The sequence below is a fragment of the Delphinus delphis genome, chromosome 2 (assembly GCF_949987515.2).
Source record: "Delphinus delphis chromosome 2, mDelDel1.2, whole genome shotgun sequence".
In the NCBI taxonomy this organism is placed as follows: domain Eukaryota; kingdom Metazoa; phylum Chordata; class Mammalia; order Artiodactyla; family Delphinidae; genus Delphinus; species Delphinus delphis.
The window spans coordinates 121562990-121585415 of record NC_082684.1 but is presented as its reverse complement, the minus strand read 5'-3'; the positions used below and the strand labels follow the sequence as shown (position 1 = coordinate 121585415).

The window sequence follows — 22426 nt, the reverse complement described above, 5'->3', positions numbered from 1 at the left end:
TTTATCCTGTTTTACTGGGTAGCAGGTAGATGATTAGCTCCCTGTTTGACCCTGCTGAAATCATGGGGAGGGAGGTATGTCCTTTTTTGATTGGTGTTTGGCTGAAATAGGATAGGTATTATCAAAAAGTTTCTGTTTCTGTTAGGTCATCCTTCTCCTGATCATTTGGCTAAGAAGCTTTTTTGGAGTTTCTTTTCTCTGTTGTTGGCAATTCTAGGCAGTAGGCTTTCCAGTATACTCTCTGGAACCCATGAAAGGCAAAAAGAAGACCTAGGGAACTCAATACCAAGTCACTGCCCATGTCCTGAGGTCCACAGGCAATCATCCTTCTTCTTTCAACCTTCAGAATCTTTCTGTTTTTGGATTATGACCCGGTTTTTCAGTCGCAAGAGGGAAGACTTAGGAGGAATGAGGCTACTCCATCTTGGTTGGAATTAGAAATCTGTTTAGAGGTTTTTAAAAAAACAGTTTCATTTAATTCTTCCCTTCTGTCTTCACGCCTTTTAGTTGCATTTTTGCTTATTAGCACCTCTACCAGAAAGAAGGCAAGGAAATAGAAGGAGCTAGAATTCAAAATCAATCCATTTGCTACTCATTAGCAACTCTGGAAGAGGTCCAGTGAAAGAACTTGAAACTCCTTACTAACATGAGGTTTTCAATAATCTATAGATGGGGCTTCCCTGGTGACAGTGGTTAAGAATCCACCTGCCAATGTCGGGGACACAGGTTTGAGCCCTGGTCCAGGAAGATCCCACATGCCACAGAGCAACTAAGCCCGTGCACCACAACTACTAAGCCTGCGCGCTAGAGCCTGCGTGCCACAACTACTGAGCCCACATGCCATAACTACTGAAGGCTGCACACCTAGAGCCTGTGCTCTGCAACAAGAGAAGACACCGCAATGAGAAGGCCGCGCACCACAATGAAGAGTAGCCCCCACTCACCACAACTACAGAAAGCCCATGCACAGCAACGAAGACCCAACACAGCCAAAAATAAATAAATAAATTTATTAAAAAAATAATAATCTATGGATGTAGATTATTCATTCAACCCAAGCCCTCAGTTAGCAGTGGTAGAACACTAAGGCTTAGACCTCATTCACTGCCCTTTAAATTCTTTCTAAATGAAATTGCTCAGAGAACAATAAGGTACTGCCAACACAGACTGAGAAACTACATGACAAAATGGGAATGTGTATTTATTTTCTTATGAAAAATATAAACTATACCTTTAAAAATTGCTTTGCTTTCTACCAAGTGAAGGAACCAGCTGGCATGGTACCTATCTTTGCAGCATCCCAGTTAGATAATAAGAGGCAGGCTGAACACACAGAGACAAGTGAATTCAAGATTAACTAAAATATGGAATTTACATTAGATTTAAGTAAGCTATTGTTGATTATGAAGAGAAAAGTTAACATAAGGAGCTGTTTTAGAGTAAAATGACTCTATTAAGTTGAAGAAATAGAATTTCATGAAATGCTTACCTCGTGAATGGGAGAAAACTGCCAGAGATGTGACAACCTATATTTTTGCTAAGAATATACTGAAGCTCAGAAATATTATGAATTATAAATGTTTTCCAAAGCTTTTTTATTTTCAGATTTCATTACAATAGATCAACTTTTTTCTTAAGTTCTACTCATAACAATGAAGCATTTTGCTCTTTTTTTCCGCAAAAATTATGTTTTATAAAATGTAATTAGTATCTGGGAATAGTGAAATCTCTAGTTGTTCAAAATCTTTCTAGATTATGGAAAATTCATGAACTACTAATGTTGAAAGTTATACAATGCATTTTGTAAGAGTTCTCCAAAATCTGAGCATTTGTATTCATTCTAGCAAATTCAAAAAAAAAGTGTTTGATGATAAAGTTATCCAGAATTCATGGGATTCCTTCCTTTCTTTCCTTAACAAACCATAGTTTATAATTCATGTTAATCAAATATTTAAAATATCACAATAACCTTTTAAATATCAACTGACAACACTGGCAACAATGTAGAAATACAAACTAGAAATGCACCGGAATGTGTCCAGAACAATTGCAGATGGAAAGGCGCATTGTTCCAAAGTCTATGGTTTCCAACTCCTGGAACAAGGCCCAACAGTAATAATAGAGCAGTGATGAGATTCCCTTCAGTGTGAAAGAGCTCTCTAGACATAGAAGGTCATGAGATAAAGGATCTTAAACTAACCACCTCTCCACCTCCTCCTCCTAATTTGGAATTTGATGTTTGGCTCCTAATTTTCATCATATCCCAATATTATCCAAGTTCCCTGAAAAAATAATCACTGATATATCGAACTCCTTACTTCTTAAGGGTCTGTTCTGCTGTTGATTCAGCATCCCAGTAAATGAAATTTGGCTAGAGCACTAATCTCACCACCACTTCTCTAGATTTTAAACTGTCAAATTTGTTCCTTTTCTAGCTAATTTCAGCTTTTTACTTTTTTAGAAATAAAAACTATGTTTTTACACCACACTCAGAAAGCCTTATCTCCATCCCTAATTGACTGATAGGCTATGTAACCTGATTTCTAATTGGTACTTGGCAAGAAGAGAGAGTACACATTAAATGTGGACTTTTAGCAGAGATAGCACCCCTGCTCCTCCTAAGAAATACAATTTTCTGTATAAAACAGCATGCTTTGAAATATTCTTTTAAATTCAACAACACAGTGTTACTTAACTAGCAGACCAAGAACCTCTTTCTAACACCCACTCTTTCTTTCCATCTCTTATTTCTGAGATTCTCCTTTTTAACCGTGTAGTTACCCAGGGTAAAAGTGATGATTTAAGGGGGAGAAGTGTCCATGGACTGTGTCCTGCTGACTCACGATTTCACAATTACTCCCTCCCACTCATTGTGTGCTCTCTGTAATGAGTGTTTTTAATGGTTCCATGTTTGCCCCACAGCATTCTTTATGGTGTTGGTATCCTTGGAGAGAATAGGTCCTTGTCTGACTCTGGCCATCTCCACAATCAGAATAGAATCACTATCAATACTCACTTTTTTTTTTTAATAGCTCTTTATTGGAGTATAAAAATCTCAGTTTTAAAACATCTATTTATGGCTGACAGTATGGAATATATGGAAGTAAAGGGATACATAACATGGCAAAGGGAGGAAGTCTACAAGTGAAACAATTTGAGACCAATACGTTAACATTGTGCTAAGGATTAGAATAAACTGAAGTTGAGTAAACATAGGGCTAATCGGGCTTATCAAGGTAAGAGCTTTGCTCTTCAACTCTGTGAGGCCCCAGTGTCAAGTCCATACTCAACACAGTCATCCAGGGCCATCACTTCTTTTGTTCTTACACTTTCTCAGGAAGAACCCTAAATCCTGCCCCTTGTACTAACCAAATGGCAAAGGCTCTGATATGTACTGAGAACCTCAAAACAGCTCCAATCTCTTCCCTTGAGGCTGAGAAGATGTCCATTGACACAGTCCACAGGAACTTTCCCCCAGATCCTGGAGCTTGTTCTTAATCTTGGCATCCCAGCCACGGTGTACATTAACTCTAGTCACCCCATTCTACCACACCCAGCAGGCACTCTGGAGCAATTAGGGGCTCCCATCCTGGAAAGGACAGGAAGAACCAAGTAGTCATACTGCACAAGTGGAACCAGAACAGAGGATAATAACAGACTTAAGACAGAGCAGAGATCCCTGCATTTAAGGGCTCCAAACTAGGGTCATGGGAAAAAAGGAGTCTTCAATACATTATCAAAATTACTGTGCAAGACTTGATGAATAATTAGATACTAGAGAAAGAGAAAAAAGATGAAAATTATCTTCAGGATTTAATGACAAGGTGGAAAATCACAATTCACGAGGCCTAGCTGACCAAGATTTGATATGCAGGAGAGTAATCCCTGATCACCACATTTACACACACAGCCCCCAGCACCCACCAGCGAGGACACAGGCAAGGGCTACAGGTTGATACTCATCCCAGAAACAGTGTCCAGAAACATATGGTTGAGGAAAATATCTGTAAAAGAGAATTCAACAGTTAGGGGCAGCACAGTCAAGGGAGGGGCTTGGAGTGTCTCTTTTATATACAGATACTTTCTTTTTCCCATAGGAAGACTACAGGAAAGAGCCTAATGAAGAGGGAGATATGTTGCAAAGGAGACAGCGAATGTGGACAGAGGAAAAGCCAAAACGCAGAGCACAGAGAGCAAGAATAATTTCTGATGGGAGGAGAAACATCTTCCTCTGAGAAAGACACGGGGGAAGGGCCCCTGCATCCTGCAAGCCCACACTGTAATCTTCTGAGGGAAACAAAATTTGAGTTCAACAGCAAGGAAAGGTGGGAAGTGAGAATGGAGGCCTTAAGGGGAGAGAACGCTCTGCATAGAGAGGACAATGCATTAAATAATAAAATTACTGGGAAACTTCTTGTGGTCAGAGACATTTCTGCTAGTTGACAGGCTTGTGACACTTTGACCAACATCGTTTTGAAGGCTGGGCAAGAGCTAAACACAACCATCATGTTAAAGGGCTAGAGAAACTTGAAATAGATTTCTTTGGTGTCTAGGATGAGAGGTAGAACCAGTGCTTAAGGACGAATAAAACTAAAATTGCTGACAGGGCAGAAGAATGGGAAAGAAAGATAAGTGGACAGTGAAAAGAGTCTTCTCAAAAGCAGATGGCTCCTTTGGTCAAACGTGTGACCTTCATGTAAAAAGAAGATTAAAAAAAAATAGAGCTCGGGGTAGGTGAAAATTTTTATAAATTTTTATAAATATGGGGCTGTTCCTGAATGACTTTCACTGAGATGCTATTTCTGGGCATGATGGCAGGATTCAAATCAGAGCAGTGAGGAAAAATGGTTACGCATTCATCTCATAATCGATGTGGAAAAATCCAAATATAATTTGGATTTAAATTCTCTTCCGATTAAATGTTAATGATCACTTAAATTTTTTTCTCTGCATCAGTAGAGCAAACTTTGGATCAGATTAAATTTTATCTGATTTTTTCCTCATTAACTATGAAAAATAGTCCCCTAAAAATGTTACCCATGTAGGTAAAGTTAATACTTCATTGAACAAAACCTCAGATTAATCAGCTGTGCCCTTCGGATCAGCCTCACGCGCTCTGCACACACAAGGCCCCACCCACACCACGCCAGCCCCGCCCACACGAGGCCCCTCAACTTCCCCACACTTGCCAGGGGCCCCACATATTCTAACACCCAAAGGATCAAGGTTCTGCCCGGTTACTGAGATTAATTATGGGGCTATGTTGAATTTTAAATGTTGTGGTAAAATCTGATAATGTGGGCTTCCAGGTAAAAATGGTCAACTGTGACCTCAAAACCCCTAAAAATAATTTTTTTTTCCAATTTCTTAGGCATGATTTCTGAGAAAATTCTAGTATTCAAATGTAAAAGTTATTTGGGGAATTAGAATTTATTCTATTTCATTCAAAACAGTGACCTGAACTTGTGCTGTTCCTTACATATATATCAGAATACCAAATATAAAATTAAGATAAAGTCAATTTTAATATAAAGCCAAATTATTTGTATATTTTTCTTGTTAGATGACGTTGTGTTGGAGTCATGGTAAAGTTAAGAATAGTTTTGGGGTTTAACTCAATTTTGTGAGCTATTATTCTCTTTCCATTTACCAAAAGATACACTTATTCTAGAATATTAGCTATAAAACATTTTTTAGGCAAATCAGTGGGACCCCAAACCAGCAGATCCTTTCTTGAAAGCTACTCAGTTATGTGTCTCAAACACCTTAAAAATATTCATACTATTTGACTTAGTAATCCTACTTAATGAAATGTTTCTCAAGGAAAATATGCATAATAATTCATGCACAAGGATATTCATCAAAATACTATTTAGTCTAGCAAGTAGCCTAAATATTCAATAGGAAAATATTAAGTATATTATTCATCCATGCAAGGAAATACCATACAGTTTTTAAAATATCAGTAAAATATGTTCAGTAGCATGGAAGTCTCTATAACATAGTTACATGGAAAAGCATGATAATAACTTATGCATACAGTGTGTAAAAAATAGTACATACATATCATATGTGCATGAAAAAAAAACAAAAGAAATACATCCAAATGTATTTTTCTATCTGTTCTAAATTTTCTTAGTGGGCAACTAATTTTCTTTTTAATTTTGGAAAACAGTGGACACTATTTTGTGAAAGCAGTAAAGGTACAGTGAGAACCTAAGTTCTCAACAGGCAGTCATACTGACATCTCCAGCCATGTGGGCCTTCTCTTCACAATATAAAGTCAGAGAACACTCCTGCACCTGACCCAATGTTAAAGAACATGGAATGCAAACACAAAGTCACCTGTGTTATGTATAAAAATCCATGGGTGTTCTGATCATTTACAGCTGGATAAGGGAGAATTTCTGCCTTCCTCCCATCACACCTGAAAAGAACATGTATCAAAGTATCTGGTAAGGCCTGCAGTTCTGAAAACACCTGGGGTTTCGGCACAGGTTCTGAGTAGATTGTAAACCCTCTTAGTGACTCTGTACCTTAGGCGGCTGCCCCCCAGGAGGATGATGGGCTCCAATTCAGGAACTCAAACACCCCCAGTGGTTCCAATTTTTCAAAGGAAAATGTAAGAAGAGCAGAAGTAAACAATTTAATTTTTCTTTTGCACAGTACAAACTGGCATATATCTACTCTTTAATTAAACATGACTAAATGTCCCAGTATCTCAAGTATTTAAAGAATCAAAAATCCAGTTTCTTGTAACACTTTTACCATGTTTTGCTATTTCAATACCACCCATAGCTCCCTTATGTCTTTTCCATGCCATCTAGTCCTATTCACTTTCCTCCAAACTGCTTTTCAGAACACTCTCAGCATTTCCTCTTTCCTCATCCCCACCTTCACTGTCACTGTCCTCCCACGTCTGCACAGGTTGATGATTATTGAGTGACTCACTCCTGAGCTCCAGGCAAGCACCCTCTCCTCCTGAGCTTCTGCACAACTTCATGTGGTGCTGAGTGCCTGCCAGAGTTTCAAGTCTGAAGTGCCAGAGGCAACATGTGAAAAGATGTGCTAAACTGGAGACACGTGGAAAAGCCCAAACTATTATCATTTGGATCTATGATGCTGAGTGTTTCTTTGGCATATGAAAGCAGTTATACACTAGTTAAGTCACCTCTTAAATATGAAGTATTTAGAGTGAAGGAGACAGCACAAGAATATGCTCATCAGCACAGAACAGGTGAACCAAAAAGCCATGAAAGACAACACAAGAGGAATTATTAAGTTATATTAGTTATTTTGAGAATTAAAAAAGGAAAAGTTCATTGCATTGCCTCTCCCCAACTAGTTCCAGAGTTGACTTATGAATGCAAGGTGCTTTCATAAGCCTGGAACTTTAAAAATCTATACATACAGCTTATTTTGGACTAACCTATTAGAATAAGTGTAAATTAGATATAGCACTTCACTCTGAAGCAAAAAAAGTAGTGTTCTGCCATAAATATTCACAAAATCGGCCCCTTACACTCCTCTTTTCTACCATCGCAACAGGCTCTACTGTCAGTGTGATAGAATTCTACGATGTTTTCTATTTCAGGGTTTTGTCATGATTATTGGTCTCACCACTTCTATTACAATGTAGATAATCACACAAAAAAATCTCTATAGAAGTGTGATCTAGAAACACACTTACCTGACAGAAAATATTGTGTTGGCCAAAAAGTTCATTCGGGTTTTTCCATAACATCTAACAACGTAAGATGTTATGGAAAAACCCGAACGAACTTTTGGCCAACCCAATAGTTCAGTAACATGTGAAACTGATGTGTGAGTCCTTCCCCTGGGTAACTGACAGTTTCTATTAATACTATAGCATGAGTAAATTCCGATTTTCTGTTTGCACATTATTGCGTAATCAAGTACAGTCTTGGGCAAAGGTTGGCATATCAGGAAATTGGATGTCAATTAATAGATGCTTGCTTTCCTGTCAGCCTTTGTTTAACAAATTTCATTCCGCTTTCTTCTGAAGTATGTTGGAGGAAAAAAAGAGGCTTTTCCTTAGTGGTTTTAGAAACTGAAAGGTATGATAAAAGGAGAGAAATTACTGAGCCAATTTGATGCTTGGGGTACTGAAATTTTTCATTCAAAATCCCAGAAAGATAAATGGAGAGAAAAACTGGCAGGTAAGACCCCCATTTCTTATCTCATCAGGGGAGATGTCATTCAGATAAGTAGCCAAGAGACTAGGAAGGACATCTACCCCCCTTATTTGACCTTTTCACCTTAATCTCAGTAAACCAGCTGATGCCCAGGACCTGTACCCACACTGGTCCTCAGAGTTGGTGCTACCCAAAGTGCACTAACTCAATTACACTTGGAACAAAGTGTCTCCCCTTTTAATGTCTGAACTTTGCTAGTCCAGACTAGCTGCCATACCCCTCTTGCTCTGGGAGAGAAAGAAAGGAAAAAAAAAAACTTTGAGGAACATCTATGCATGGGGCTACCACTGTAGATAAATTATTTCTAAGTGCTAAGTTAGGAAATCGGTTATTTACTGTCTTTACTGTGCTACAATTTCTCCTAACCAGATACTACAATCCATTATTAGCAGGATTTCACCTACAGTAAATAAATATGAAGTAAACACTTTGAAAATTATTAACATTTTTTTGGTCATTGATTACATCCAAGTTTGAGTCACATCCAAGTTTGAGTCACACTATACATTCTGATCTATGTAATTCTAAATAGGTAATTTCCTAGTTATATAATAATTTGCACATCCATATTTTTCCTCTTTCAGAATAAAATTAAACAATTTTACATATCTCATTTTGCAATCTCTAGTTCAGGCAAGCCCAAGTCTTTATCCCTATATCCACACAGGTTTTCTTGCTTGGATTTTATGTATAATAATTTTGCTTTAAATGAGGCAAGGAATCAAGAAAGAGGTAGAACATGGTAAAAACTTTATTTTTTGTAGAGAGGCCACAATATGCAACTACCTTTGAGGTCTAAGCTTACAGTTATCTTCACGAAATGCTAGCTAATCATCCCAAACTGACTGAGGGCAGTACAGGTAACTCTGACTCAGCGCACACCCTCTTCCTTTCCGACTGACTACGAACTCAAGCAATATTAAAATTATGTCACAGAAATACCACAGAAGACTCAAAACTGTTGCATGAATTACATTCATGTAGAATTTTTGAAAAATCTGAATATGGACAATTTGGTACCCAGTAGCATTAACTGACATTTCCAAATTGAGTTATTTTTCTTAGATGATAATGGAAAGGTCATGGTTTGGATACAACAGAAGCATTTTAACAGCCCGCTAGTTTTCACTCATAAATTAGTGACTCTGAATTCAAACCAAAAACTAAACATCACCATGTTTGAAACACAAAAATTAATGACCATGGGTACAGACTGTAAATCCCACTGTTTATGTATGACATGTCCCAGGCTTGCAGTGCACAGCACAGGTAACTTGGGGAAAATGGGCCATGCTTTGACTATAAGGCTGCAAGCTGCCAGATGACCACCACTAGGATACCCAATTAAACTACACACAGTATCAAATGATAAGAAGCAGCGGTCTGTGCAATGCAAACAGAAGGTCCCTTAGGTTTTTAACTGCTCACAGACTCTAAGAAACCACAGAAATCAGAGCTAGAAGGCAAGTTAAAGAATCAATTTTAATATACTTGTTAAAAAAGAAATGATCAGATCGAGGACCACTGAGTCTGAATGACTTGCCAAAGTTAACACAAACCCTTCTGGAATCTGAGAGTTTGGATGACCAACTCTTTTCCACTGCCAAGGGCAATCTTGAGAGTTAGACCCCCTGTGGTCTCTAAAGGTAAAATAGCCTGGAGTACTGAGGAAATTACCTAGATAATTAAAATTCCAAAGAGCTTGCTCAAGCTTTGAGACTAGCTTTTCAATCATAAACACAAGCTTTGGGGCAATAAAGTGTAATGATAAATAAAGCACGACTTAGGGGGAAAAAAATCTATAGATATATAATATTTCCAAAACAAGAGCCCTCCTTTTTTAAACCAGCTCCCTATGCTTCTAAATGCCAGAAACAAACAAACAAACAAACAAAACCTATTATCCTTATAATCAATTAGCACTTTTGCACCTCTACATTTCTGGATCTACTTTGGTTTCTTCACCCATTATTACCAGTCAAGCCCAGATCCCCAGTGGGGTCTCCTCAGTGCCAACTGAGCAATACTGTCCTCTTATAATATTCCTGTGGTTCTGGAACAGTCCAGAAGATACATCTGCCCTCTGGGCTATTGTCACTGACTATTCATGAACAGGTATAGACTCTTCATAGAACTATAGAGAATTAGTCATACAGGGAATTTTAGCGATGTCTTACTCCAGGGGATGTTAAAATGTTTATCACCAGAACCTTTCAACCAAAGAGAATCTTATTTTTAAAGAGAATCTTACTTTACATATAAATATGAATAACATAAATTATATAGTATACAGTATACTATATAATTTCATTATACATAATATATATTGTAGATTATAATAAATATCTGTTTATGCAATATGTAGATTATAATAAATATCTATTTATGTAATATATTCAAACATACATGTCAACCCTCCCTAGTGGAATGCAGAATCACAGCACTGCCTGTTCTTCCTGCTCCAAGAAGGAATCTCCAGCCTTCCAAGAAAGCACTGGTCAAGCCCAACAGCCTCAAAGAGACATATTTTGTTCTCAAAATTAACCTACTATTGTTGTCCCAAGAGCCTTTTTTGCATCCTCTCTTGCTCAACACAACTCTCTCTGCTTCTAAATCATTTACTCCTGTAATATTTACAAGAAAACAAGAAGGCTTGAAACACAGATCTACCTTCAATGTGACAGACAGTATTATTATAGAAGAAAATCTTTGTGTTTTTTATCAATCTAATTATGAAATGCTTAAGCTTCATTTCCAGAAAATATTACCCATTCCCATATGCAATGATACATTTTTTGTCAGAATTGTATCTTCTGTGCTGTTTGGACATGGGCACCAAAAGAGGCTTTGTTAATGCAGTAATTTCCTCAGTTATCATTCCTGGGGACTGGCCATATTAAAGCTCATTCTAATTCAATCGGTTAGACCCACATTTCCTAAACTGTGTTCTACAGAAGACTTCATGAATAAGTGTTAATAAGGTCCACCATCCCCTCACAAAGAAAAAAATCCCCAAACATATATTTTAAATATTGAATTCTTTGCCCCTCTCATTGAAGATTTACAAAAATCATTAGTATATTAAAGGGCTTGACAGTTCCTACAATAAAGAAACCTATTTTACATCTCTCTAACATAATTTCCAATATTATTTGAGCAGAAACACTGATTATGGGGCACACATGTACACTCTATATAACAGCGTTCTCTTAAGCAACCATTATTTTAGCCCATACCACAAGAAATTACATTCTCACAGGGAATTTTGGTGCCCAGGGCCAAAGGAAAAATTCAGAAATGAAAACTCATTCAATGGCACAATCAAATATAGCCTCACACCAATGAATTATCCACAGAATGTTTAACAGCATAAAAAGGAATACAGCACAATCAGTCCTGCTCCTCATACACTCAGTTATTCCCAGCCTCTTTCTAGTATGTACACTGCTTTGGAAAGGCAAAGCACAGACTACACCAATGATGAGAAATTTTGCTTGGAGGGCACTTATCTGTGTCAACCCCTGTACTCAGTCTAACACCACAGAGGGCTTCTTGGTCTATACCTTTCGAACCACTAGTCTAGACCATAGGAATGGCACTGTTTTCCATAATTCAGATGTCTTTTCTGTGACAAGTTCACAGGAATCCTTCTGTGTAAAGCTACGGCTAATTTTATGTGCTTGACAAACATACAAATAAGGGAATCTCTCCGATAAAACAAACACAACATACAGCTTTACCACAAGGGTCGTGTGCTACACAAATGCATTTAACAAGTATTTACCAAGCATATTCTACACGACAGGCACTGCGCTTGGTGACCAGTTTAGTCTTTCAACCTGATATATGGATGTATCTCTCAGATGGATTTTTAGAGTCACCAGGATTGGAAAAAAATCAATGATATTACAATGAATTACTCAAATTGTTGTTTTTTTTTCAAACAATTTTTGGTTTGCATGGACTCATAGATTCACACACACAAACAACTTGTAATGATGGGTGACCCAGAAAAGTTGTTCCCTCTACTGATTAAAGTTATCAATTGTAAAATCTAATTCAAAAAATTAAATTTTAAAAGAAGAGTGATGTGATGTTGAATTAAGTAACAAACATTTTATACATATGTATCAAACAGAGTTATATAGCTTTAAACCAGTAAATTTTGTTATCCTTTTAAGTCAATTCAAAATAAAACAAATGTATTTCATGTCATGAATGATAGCATGAGGATTTAGCAAATATTTTACATAAAAGGAATTCTTTCATTGTAGAACTGAGGTAAAATATGATGATGTTGTAATCATTAGAATCCATATCCTCTCTTAGATTGAATGGACAAGCACAAATTAGAGTTTTTAAAGAACTATGACATTCTCATATCTTAATCTTATTCCTATTCATCTGAAACATTAGTTCCATGCATACTAAGGTTTTTGTTAATTATATTAACGCTTCTGTGTGATACTTAAGTTCAATGGAAAAATGTAAAAAGGGATACATGCATTAATGCTTACAAATGGCTTCTATTTCTTAATGCAGTCTCTGGGTAACCAAGGGAATAAGAGAATTCTATCAATACATCCCCCACCACAGAGATCGGAGGCTAGCTCTCCGTCTTGAATTGACAGGACTGAGCAAAATGCCAAGAGATGAAACCTATTTTAGTCCTAGTTTTCCCAATTTTGCAGCTAGAGAATCTTCTTAATGGCTGGCATAAATGGCCCAGAAGTAAACTGTGCTGGAAAGCTAGCAAACGAATGAAAACCAATGCAGTTCCACTGCACTGCTGAGCGGCCATCAGAAAGTGAATGCAGAGCCCAATGAATCCCAATATAAGAACCACCAAAACTTCCCTATCATATAGAAAAGCTCGAACCACATATATTTCCAATTAGACACAAAACTTTGAGTGTACAAAGGCATTAGTGACTGGTGTTTGAAATATACACACTAACCCTTACACAGGCTGTATATCACAGAACCACCGCAATACTTCCCTCTTTTCTGCTTTGAAATCAGTGTAAAGCCTCTCCAGTGAAGGGGGTGACCGCTATAGAACATTTGACAGCTTGACAAGCTGTCACTTGACAGCACTTGACACTTGACAGTATTATACTGTGTACAATTATACAAATTCTGATCAAATTAAGTCCCCTAAAGTAAAAACTATATACATCACATTTAGCCTATAAAAGGTTCTTCTTGGTCATTAGCCCAAATTCTAGGTTATAAAAATATTTCATTGGAAAGCTACCTGCCTATTTATTCATGCACTTACATATTTATTCATTCATTCATTCTTCATTCATATATTTTCTTTCAACCAAAATCTAATAATGCTATATATATATATATAGACACTAGTGTATATTAGATATTGGTTGAAAGAAAATATATGAATGAAGAATGATACCTATCATGTGTCAGGCACTATGCAAGGGCTGTTCTTAGACACAGATCTGCCTGATGGAGCTTACAGTCTTAAGGGGGAGAAAAATGCAGAAGAAAGCCTCTAAGCAAACAAGCACAACAGAATCATATTTAACACTCTGATAGTGTTACAAGGAAAGACTAAGAGTTCATGGAAAAGTTAATTGGAAGATCCACTTTAGATGGCAATGAAGGTCATGGAAAAAGGTAAAATCTCATGAGGGCCTAACAGAGCATTTTTTTTATTGCTCTGTAGCATAATGAGGTAGAAAGAACAAAGAAATAGGACCAAGTCCCAGCTTTGCCTTTGTAGTAAATCAGTGCTATTCCTGAGGCTATTTTCTCACCTGAACAATGGAGATGAGATTAACACCTACCTATAAGATACACTTCACTAAGCTGATCATGTTTGATGATCAAATACGACAAAATATCTGAAGTATTTCATCAACTGCGTAATGACATAAAACTATTGTTAGCTGTCATCTCCCTAAGTTACACCTCAACATGTATTATAAGAAAATTTTAAAGGTTCCAAATGGTCAATAGGCTTCATTTATTTAAAACAAACGTTCAGTAGGCTTCAAAGCACAATGATAGTATATATGATATGATTCAGAACCCGTAGGAGAAAGAAGGGTTCTGCTACCAATGGAAGAAAAGGAGAGCTATTACAGATAACAGATTGTACAAAGTCAAATGTTGAATTCATACTGCTTTACTGGTAAGAACATAAAGTTTTTAATATGTAAATAAGCAGATTTACGCCATTAATTCAAACGAAATACTTACTTCTATGTGCAGTACAACATAGGATCCCTCAGCCTGGCACAGGCTCTAGGAAGAGGTTGCTCACAACAAGGAAATGTGTGTAAGATCCATCTTTTAAGAGATGCAGCAATGTAAGCTTTACAACTTCCCTGAGGGGAAAGACAAGAAGCATTCTCTTTGCTCCCCATACCATTCCTTCTAATATTAAACACAAACCTCCCTTCATAAAGAGTGTATTATGTAAGGGTTATTCTCATCCACCTCTGAAGTTCATTATATGCTTTCTTATCAGTGCCCCAGCATTGATGTTTGATCGTAACTTAGGCACAAACACACTTCCAGGGAAAAGTAATGTCCTCAATAAATAATCTTACTTCCTAAATGCAGCAACCTGTAACCAAATGCCAACATGCTCATTGTACCTTACCCATGGAGTGCCTTTCATGTAAGCAGTTTTCCAAACCCAACTGGGTCAGAGAAACACTTTTTCCTTTCTGCTGAGTCATCCCCCAGCTTACTTGGTAATAAGAGCATTAGCACATTTCCAACCTTTAAAATGCTAGTAAGAGGGACTTCCCTGGTGGTCCAGTGGCTAAGACTCCGTGCTCCCAAGGAGGGGGCCTAGGTTCAGTCCCTGGTCAGGGAACTAGGTCCCATGTGCTGCAACTAACAGTGCAACTAAGACCCGACTCAACCATATAAATAAATAAATATTTTTTTTAAAAATGCTAGTAACAATTCATATGCAAACTCTGAATGCAGCCAGAGCCTCTCTAGAGAAATCAGTAAAGGACAGTTCTCTAACGTGTTTGTTTGGCTGTGATCTTGTGGATGTCTTTACCTCAATTTTCTGTGTAGAGTTAAGCCCTTTGTGCTATTACTTTGGCAATTTTGTGGGGATGCCATGGGCATCTGGGAAGCCTGAGACTGAATTACTGAGTGTTAAATGACTTGCCTAAGGCTAGATGTTCCCATAAACCTGGAAACAGGACCGGAAACTCCCAATCCCATTAGGCTCTTTTCAGCACACAGCTGGACTCCTGGGATTCAGCTCCTCTGCCTGAGGACCTGGCCAGGTACTGGGCACTGGGTACCCCTTCAGCATTCACTAGGGGCAGAGCAACCCTAGATTCTGCAGCACGAGGAGGGGAGTTGATTAACATAAGTTTGATCGAAAATGCCTAAAGCTGAATTCTCCAGGTGATCCCAGCTCACTCTATCCAAGGAAACCCTCTCCTCTTTCCCACTCTTCTGAAAAGGGGAAAGACAAAATGAGTGCAAATGTTTACGTGTTGTGTTCATGAGTAAGACTGCACCCATTTTACAGTGATGCAGTGCCAAAGCTGCTTGCTGAGATGTGCTAAAACCATATTCTTATGTACCATACTTATTTTACACTGAGACATTAGAAAACAAGTGGATTTTCTAAGAGGAAAATACAACAAATGACAAAGGAATACAATACAACAAGCATAAGGGACAAATCTACTTCTCATAATAACTAAAGACACATTTATATGTCACCTAAAAGGAGCTCACAACTAAAATAATCCTGTAGTTACATTTTCATTGGGATGAGCTTTTTTTTTTTTGGCTGCATTGGGTCTTCGTTGCTGCACGTGGGCTTTTCTCTAGTTGCGGTGAATGGGGCTACTCTTTGTTGCAGTGCACGGGCTTCTCATTGCAGTGACTTCTCTTGTTGCGGACCACGGGCTCTAGGCACACGGGCTTCAGTAGTTGTGGCACACGGGCTCAGGAGTTGTGGCTCACAGGCTCTAGAGTGCAGGCTCAGTAGTTGTGGCGCATGGGCTTAGTTGCTCCACAGCATGTGGGATCTTCCCGGACAAGGGCTCAAACCCATGTCCCCTGCATTGGCAGGCGGATTCTTAACCACTGCACCACCAGGGAAGTCCCAGGATGAGCTAATTTTAATAGACGAATTAAGTACAGAATAATAACAAAATACAAGTTAAATCATAGAAAATTAGTATTTATATTACTAGAGTTTGAGTCTAGCTTTATATTCTCAGTACTTTATAGTTAATTAAGTAGAAATCAAGTATGTGTAGTTTCTTTCTGAATTAACAAATCAAACAGCGGCTTCTTCTAATTATTCAAATTAAAAAAGAACTCATATGACTTACTTTAAAATACTGTTTTTATTTTTTAACTAATTGATTTTTTAAAGAGTTCTAGACCTGCTTCACTCTCTCAGTAAAAAGTACTATTTTTAAATTAAAATTTCCTAGTTGTTTTATATTTTTAGTATTTCCTTATATTTCCTATATTTTCAATAATTTTTGTCCACTTATTCATCCCTCCATCTATCTATTCAACACACACTTGGACCAGTGCTAAGCACCAGAATTATAACACATGCATATAAAAGTTTTCAGTAGACAGTGTTCTTCCATAAGTACAATCTCTCTTAATCCGCCTGCCAGTGCAGGGGAAACGGGTTTGAGCCTCCTCCGGGAGGATCCCACATGCCGCTGAGCAACTCAACCCGTGCATCACAACTACTGAGCCTGTGCTCTAGAGCCCACAAGCCACAACTACTGAGCCCGTGCACCACAACTACTGAAGCCCTCATGCCTAGAGCCTGTGCTCCGCAACAAGAGAAGCCACTGCAGTGAGAAGCCTACACACCGCAACAAAGAGTAGCTCCCACTTGCCACAACTAGAGAAAGCCTGCACACAGCAACGAAAACCCAAAAATAAATAAATAAATAATAACTAAACTTAAAAGAAAAGAAAGTAATATGTAAACTAAATCCCAATAATTACGTAACCATGTATAGTTTTAAAAGATTGTCTGAAATTTTAAAACAAGAGCTAGAGAACAAGGGAAGTTATGTAAAAGAAAATGGTTTTTTGTTTGACTTCTGTCAAGTCAGCTAACTAAAAAGTAAGAAGTGGCAAATTAGGAGTTTGGGATTATCATATACACGTTACTATATATAAAATAGATAAACAACAAGGACCTACTGTATAGCACAGGGAACTATACTCAATATCTTGTAATAACCTATAATGGAAAAGAATCTGAAAAAGAATATATATATGTATGTATATATATACATGTATACATATACATGTATAACTGAGTCACTTTGCTGTACACTAGAAACTAACACAACATTGTAAATTAACTATATCAATTTTAAAAAAGTACGTGAAAAGAAAAATTAGAAGATTAGGAACAATGGAAATGTAGACTATCTCCTTTATCAGTGAAATATGTTATGGTAAAATAATGTTAAGTATTAAAATATTAAAATCCATTTTTAGATTGTTAATACAAAACACCAAAATGCACAATGACATATACATGTAAATGCATAATGTATCTAATTATTTAATTCTTTGAGGTCAGAGGCATTATTTGGAGGCATTATCTATATGCACCATCAACAGATAAAGACTGTGCTTTATAATAGTTTAAAGAGAAAAGTAACAATATTCTTTATATTCACCCCCAACATGCTCACTGACAAGCACATATCTGTCCCATCTTGAGATATACATGTTTTGCATATCTTTATTTCAGATATTAATGAATCTTTATTTCACTAAATATATGTTTTCAAAAGAATATCTATGAAATTTTGAGAAGAAAATTTCAAAGAACAACTTTCCATGATCATTTACCCTGAATTTTCTAGTGAACTTTGCTCTTCTAACTCATCATTCTCACTCCTCTATCTAAATTAACATTTTGGCCAAAATATTCATTCTAAACCACATCTTAAATCATGTCAATCACCTGCTTAAAAACATTTACAGGCTCCTTAATTTTTGAAAATTAACATCTGAAACCCTTGGCAAGGCAGAGAAGGGCCTAGGTGAACAGGGGTTTGTCCTACTTTTCCAATTTCATCTTTTGAGTCTCCTTCACAATCTCCTATCCTGCAGATCTATCCATCAGTAGTTTTGCCAATTTCTTCCCTAACCCAGAACATCCTCTTCTATCTATGCCAGTCACAATTCTATTCCCCACTATTCACCCACCCAATTTAGATATCATTTCTTAAGTTCTTTCATTAGGCTTTCCATGTCAGAAGTAATCTCAATATATCTCTCTCTCCCCCTCCCTCTTTCTGCCTCCTTCCCTCCCTTCTTCCTTCCCTCTCTCTCTTAGGCCATACCCCTTTCTTTTGTTCCTCTAAATGGGACTCACCTACTTTTGTTACAACTATTTGACATATCTCCTCTACTAGCTGTACCATCCTTAAAGCAAGACCATTTCTTATTTAGTTTCATAAGCTAACAACACTTAGTTTTGTGAAACTAGTAAGGTGATTAAGGAAGCTCATAAATATAATTCATTGTTTTTAAGCAACATGATTGAGTGATGGGTTTAATCTTATGCTCACATACTCTCTGTTCTTTCCCTATAAAATGTTACCTCCAAAATGATACTTAATCATTGCTATATTTGAAGTTCCTTCAATTAAAAAAAATCAAATATCATAGCTATGATCATGAGCTATGATCCTGATCACGAGTTAAGGGAAATCAGATTTTTCTAGCGAATGGTTTTACTAATCCACTTGTGGAAGATATTTCAGATGCCAGTCAGTACATCTGTCCAATGGCCTTCAATCTCCCATCCCATCAATCCCCAGTTTTTCTTTATAATAAACTTAGTGTAGAGAACCACAAAAATTTCCATCATGAGAATGCAAAAAAAAAAGCATACAAGTATACTATGGCTACATTATGCATAATTACTGGCTTTGGGATATGCGCTTAAAGATTATCCAATATAATGGTTTGTATCCTCGATTTGTCTTTCTATTATTGGTTCCAGAGAAAATTGGGACACCTCAATTCATAGTGCATGAATTAGGCAATTACTTATGAAGTTTTTAAGGTACTAAGTATCAGCATGATGTCTAAACTAGTGGATAACTAAGTTTAAAAATTAATTTAAAGAAAATTTGCAATGATCTACAACAAGACATTCTCCCCATTCCCCTGGTTGTTTTAGTAATATACAGAGTTCTTAAAGCGCCACATCAGTATATTCTCTCCATCATTTGACATCCAATATAATTTTTGACATAAAAATCCACTAAATAACTCGATTAACTTCTGTACAAAACTGTCTTCTCTATAGAATGTGCAGTTGCCAATAAAGGAAATCACAGACTACAGAGTAAATCTTGAATATATTAACTTGTTTCCTTAAGGTCATAAAACAAAACATATTTTGACAGAATTATTTTTACAAAATTACAAAAAGTAAAATATATGTGATGTTTTTAGTGTAATGTATGTAAAGTCTGTTTCTTGCTAACGCTTTTATTATTAACACTTTATTTATTTATTTATTTATTTACTATTAACACTTGTATATAAATGTCCTTAGTGATATACATTGAAAGAAAGGTACTTTTTTTTTAAAATCACACATTATAATTTTAAAATCTTTAGGTTAAGAGTGAAAAATTGATAAAAAATATAGTTTCGTGTAGTCAGATTTCTTTCTACAAAATCCATACTAGGATATATTTTTAAATATATCTTGTTAAACAGTCTATTTAAAAATCATGGTTTTAGTTTATTTGTAAACAACCACATTTCTATGTTATTGCAATGTTTCTCAAAATATTGTTCACAAAACACCTGCTTAAAAAAAATCTGGAGCACTAGTTTTAAATGCAGAGACCCCCAGATTCCACTCCACACCACTGGATCAGAATCAGAGCCTGGGAGTATGCATTTAAAACAAGTTTGCCCATGTGGCTCTGATGTCCAGCAGACTGGAGAAATCTATCGAGTCTATCTCATGCCTCATTATATTCTCGGTGTTATATTTTAGAAAAAAAGTTGCCAAACGATTTCTTCAAAAAAATATATTTTTTCCAAATTCTCATTCTTATAATTTCTAAAGTGTCACTCAACAGAAACTTAAACCCGTTTCCAAATCCCCTGGTATTTCAGCTCAATTAACAAATGAAAGGGGTCATTTTTCTCCTTATTGCCTGTTGTCTTAAAGGATCCTGAGCAAAAGCCCGTGACACCCACTTCGCACCTCGGGACACGGACCTCCACTTTCCACAGGTCAGAATACTGAATTCCGTCACCGTTAACACCGTTAACATAGCCCTAAGGGACACTTGGTTCCCTCGCCTTCGACTCTCCGGGCAGAGAAAGCCCGTAAGCTGCCCAGGTCCTCCAGTTCTCAGAGCCGCCCGGGCCGTCAGCACCTCTGACAGAGCCTGGTGGATGGGGACCGGGTTTCACTGTCACGAGCCTGCCCTCGGAAAAGCCACTGACACCAAGGAAACTGACCCGAGACAGCCAGGAACACACAGACCCACCGCCCACCGCGCTTTCCGGCGGCCAGTACCTCTTTCCAAAAGACAACAAAGGAACCCTTAAGCAGCTCTTACCTAGTATACGAGCCACCCCCACAACTCTCCTCTCCTCCCCCGCTCCCCGGCGCCTGTTGCTAAGGAGGCGAGAAGGCACTGGGGCAGCCTCAGGACCAGGGGACCGACGGCGGGAGGAGCTGGCAGTACCAGGGCGGCGGTGAAAGCCCAGCCTCGGGTGAGCCCAGGACCCCTTCCTATGGCGGGAAGGGTGCGCCCTCCGCGCGGCTCTGACGCCAACGACTACCCCCGCGCACTCAGGCGGGCGGAGGGAGCCTCGAGAACAGGAGACCTGCGCCCGGGAGCGCCGCTCCCTCTGCGGGCCCGGGAAGCTCGACCCGGGAAGCTCAGCCCGGCAGAGGAGGCCTCTGGCCCGGTACTGTGGACGCCTGTGGGCCCAGACAGCGGGGCAGGGGCTCGGGGACAGCCCTGGGGAGGGCAGGCACTCACCATGTTGACTTCGGAAACCATGTCTATGCTGGCGATGTCGATGTTCATCCCCACGCAGACCGGGGGACCTGCGGGAAGCGCACGACACGGTGATCAGCCTGGCTCGGGCACCGGCTGCAGCTGCTCTGAGGATGGGGGGCTATCCGAGGAGGGGGTGCAGGCGAAGTGCCCCCCTCCCCACCCCGCCGCAGCTCGGCGGAAGCGGCCCCCGCCTCCCTCCTCCACCCAGGCCGCCAGCGCGGTGGGTCGCGCTGCCCGCAGCGGCCGCGCACACCCTACTTACCCCCGAAGTCGGGTCTTAGGCGAATGTCGTAGCCTTTCAACAGCTTGTCCACCGTCTCCTTCACAAAGGACATGTTCCCAGGATCGTTCACGCTGCGGGAGGGACGGGGGCCAGAGAGAGCGGGGTCAGGCGGCGGCTCACCCGCCAGCGCCCAGCGCGCACACCCGCGCGCCCTGCCCGGCGCCCGGCCCGCTTCCCGTCAACCCACCCGCGACCCTACCTCTGGGCGCAGCACACCACCGCCACCAGCACTGGGGCCGAGAAGATGCCGAAAAGCCTTCCTCCCGCAAAGCCCCACATCCCTCCGCCGCGCCCCGGCACGGGGGAGGGGGCGCCCCGCCGCCGTCGCGACCCGCAGCCGGGGCTGCTCCTGCTGCTGCCGCCGCCGCCGCGCTGGCCCGGAGCGGAGGAGGGCGCAGGGGGAGGGGGAGGGGAGGAGGAGGAGGAGCGGGCGCGGGGAGAGGAGGAGCAGCGGGCGCGGGAGCTAGGGGAGGGGGGAGGAGAGAGAGCGAGCCGGAGGCCGAGCCGGAGGCCGAGCGCTGCCTCCTGCCTCGGCGGCTGCGGAGCGAGACCCGAAGCCCGGCCGGGGACAGCAAGCCGGAGCCGCGGCTGCGCGGCGCAGGGCAGGGCTGGCGCTGCCAGCTCCTCTGGGCTCCGTGAGACCCAGGAAGGAGAGGATCATCGGCGACGGCGACGTGGGCAGAGACCGCGAAGGAAACGCTCTCCGCTTCCCCCCGCCCCCTCCCCGGCCCGACCCCTACGCTACGACCCCCGCCCAGCTGCGGCTCAGGCCGAGCCCACGAGTGCAGCGGAGCGCCTCTGCCCGCGGAACTGCGAGCTACGGAGCAGAGAGGGAGGCTGTGTGGCCCGGGGGAAGCCCCTACCTCACCTGA

The 22426-nt window shown here is 39.8% G+C and overlaps 1 protein-coding gene across 1 annotated transcript in view; it reads right to left on the bottom strand.

Annotated features, from left to right (window-relative positions):
* The window catches only part of GABRB3 (gamma-aminobutyric acid type A receptor subunit beta3), a 235114-nt gene extending 213281 nt beyond the window's left edge, over positions 1 to 21833 (bottom strand). The window contains exons 1-3 of the mRNA XM_060005522.1: positions 21754 to 21833; positions 21534 to 21625; positions 21251 to 21318 (exon numbers count right to left, since the gene is read on the bottom strand). Of these exons, the coding sequence (XP_059861505.1) occupies positions 21251 to 21318; positions 21534 to 21625; positions 21754 to 21833 (240 nt within the window). The remainder of the gene's footprint in view (positions 1 to 21250; positions 21319 to 21533; positions 21626 to 21753) is intronic.
* Between the last annotated feature and the right edge of the window lie 593 nt (positions 21834 to 22426).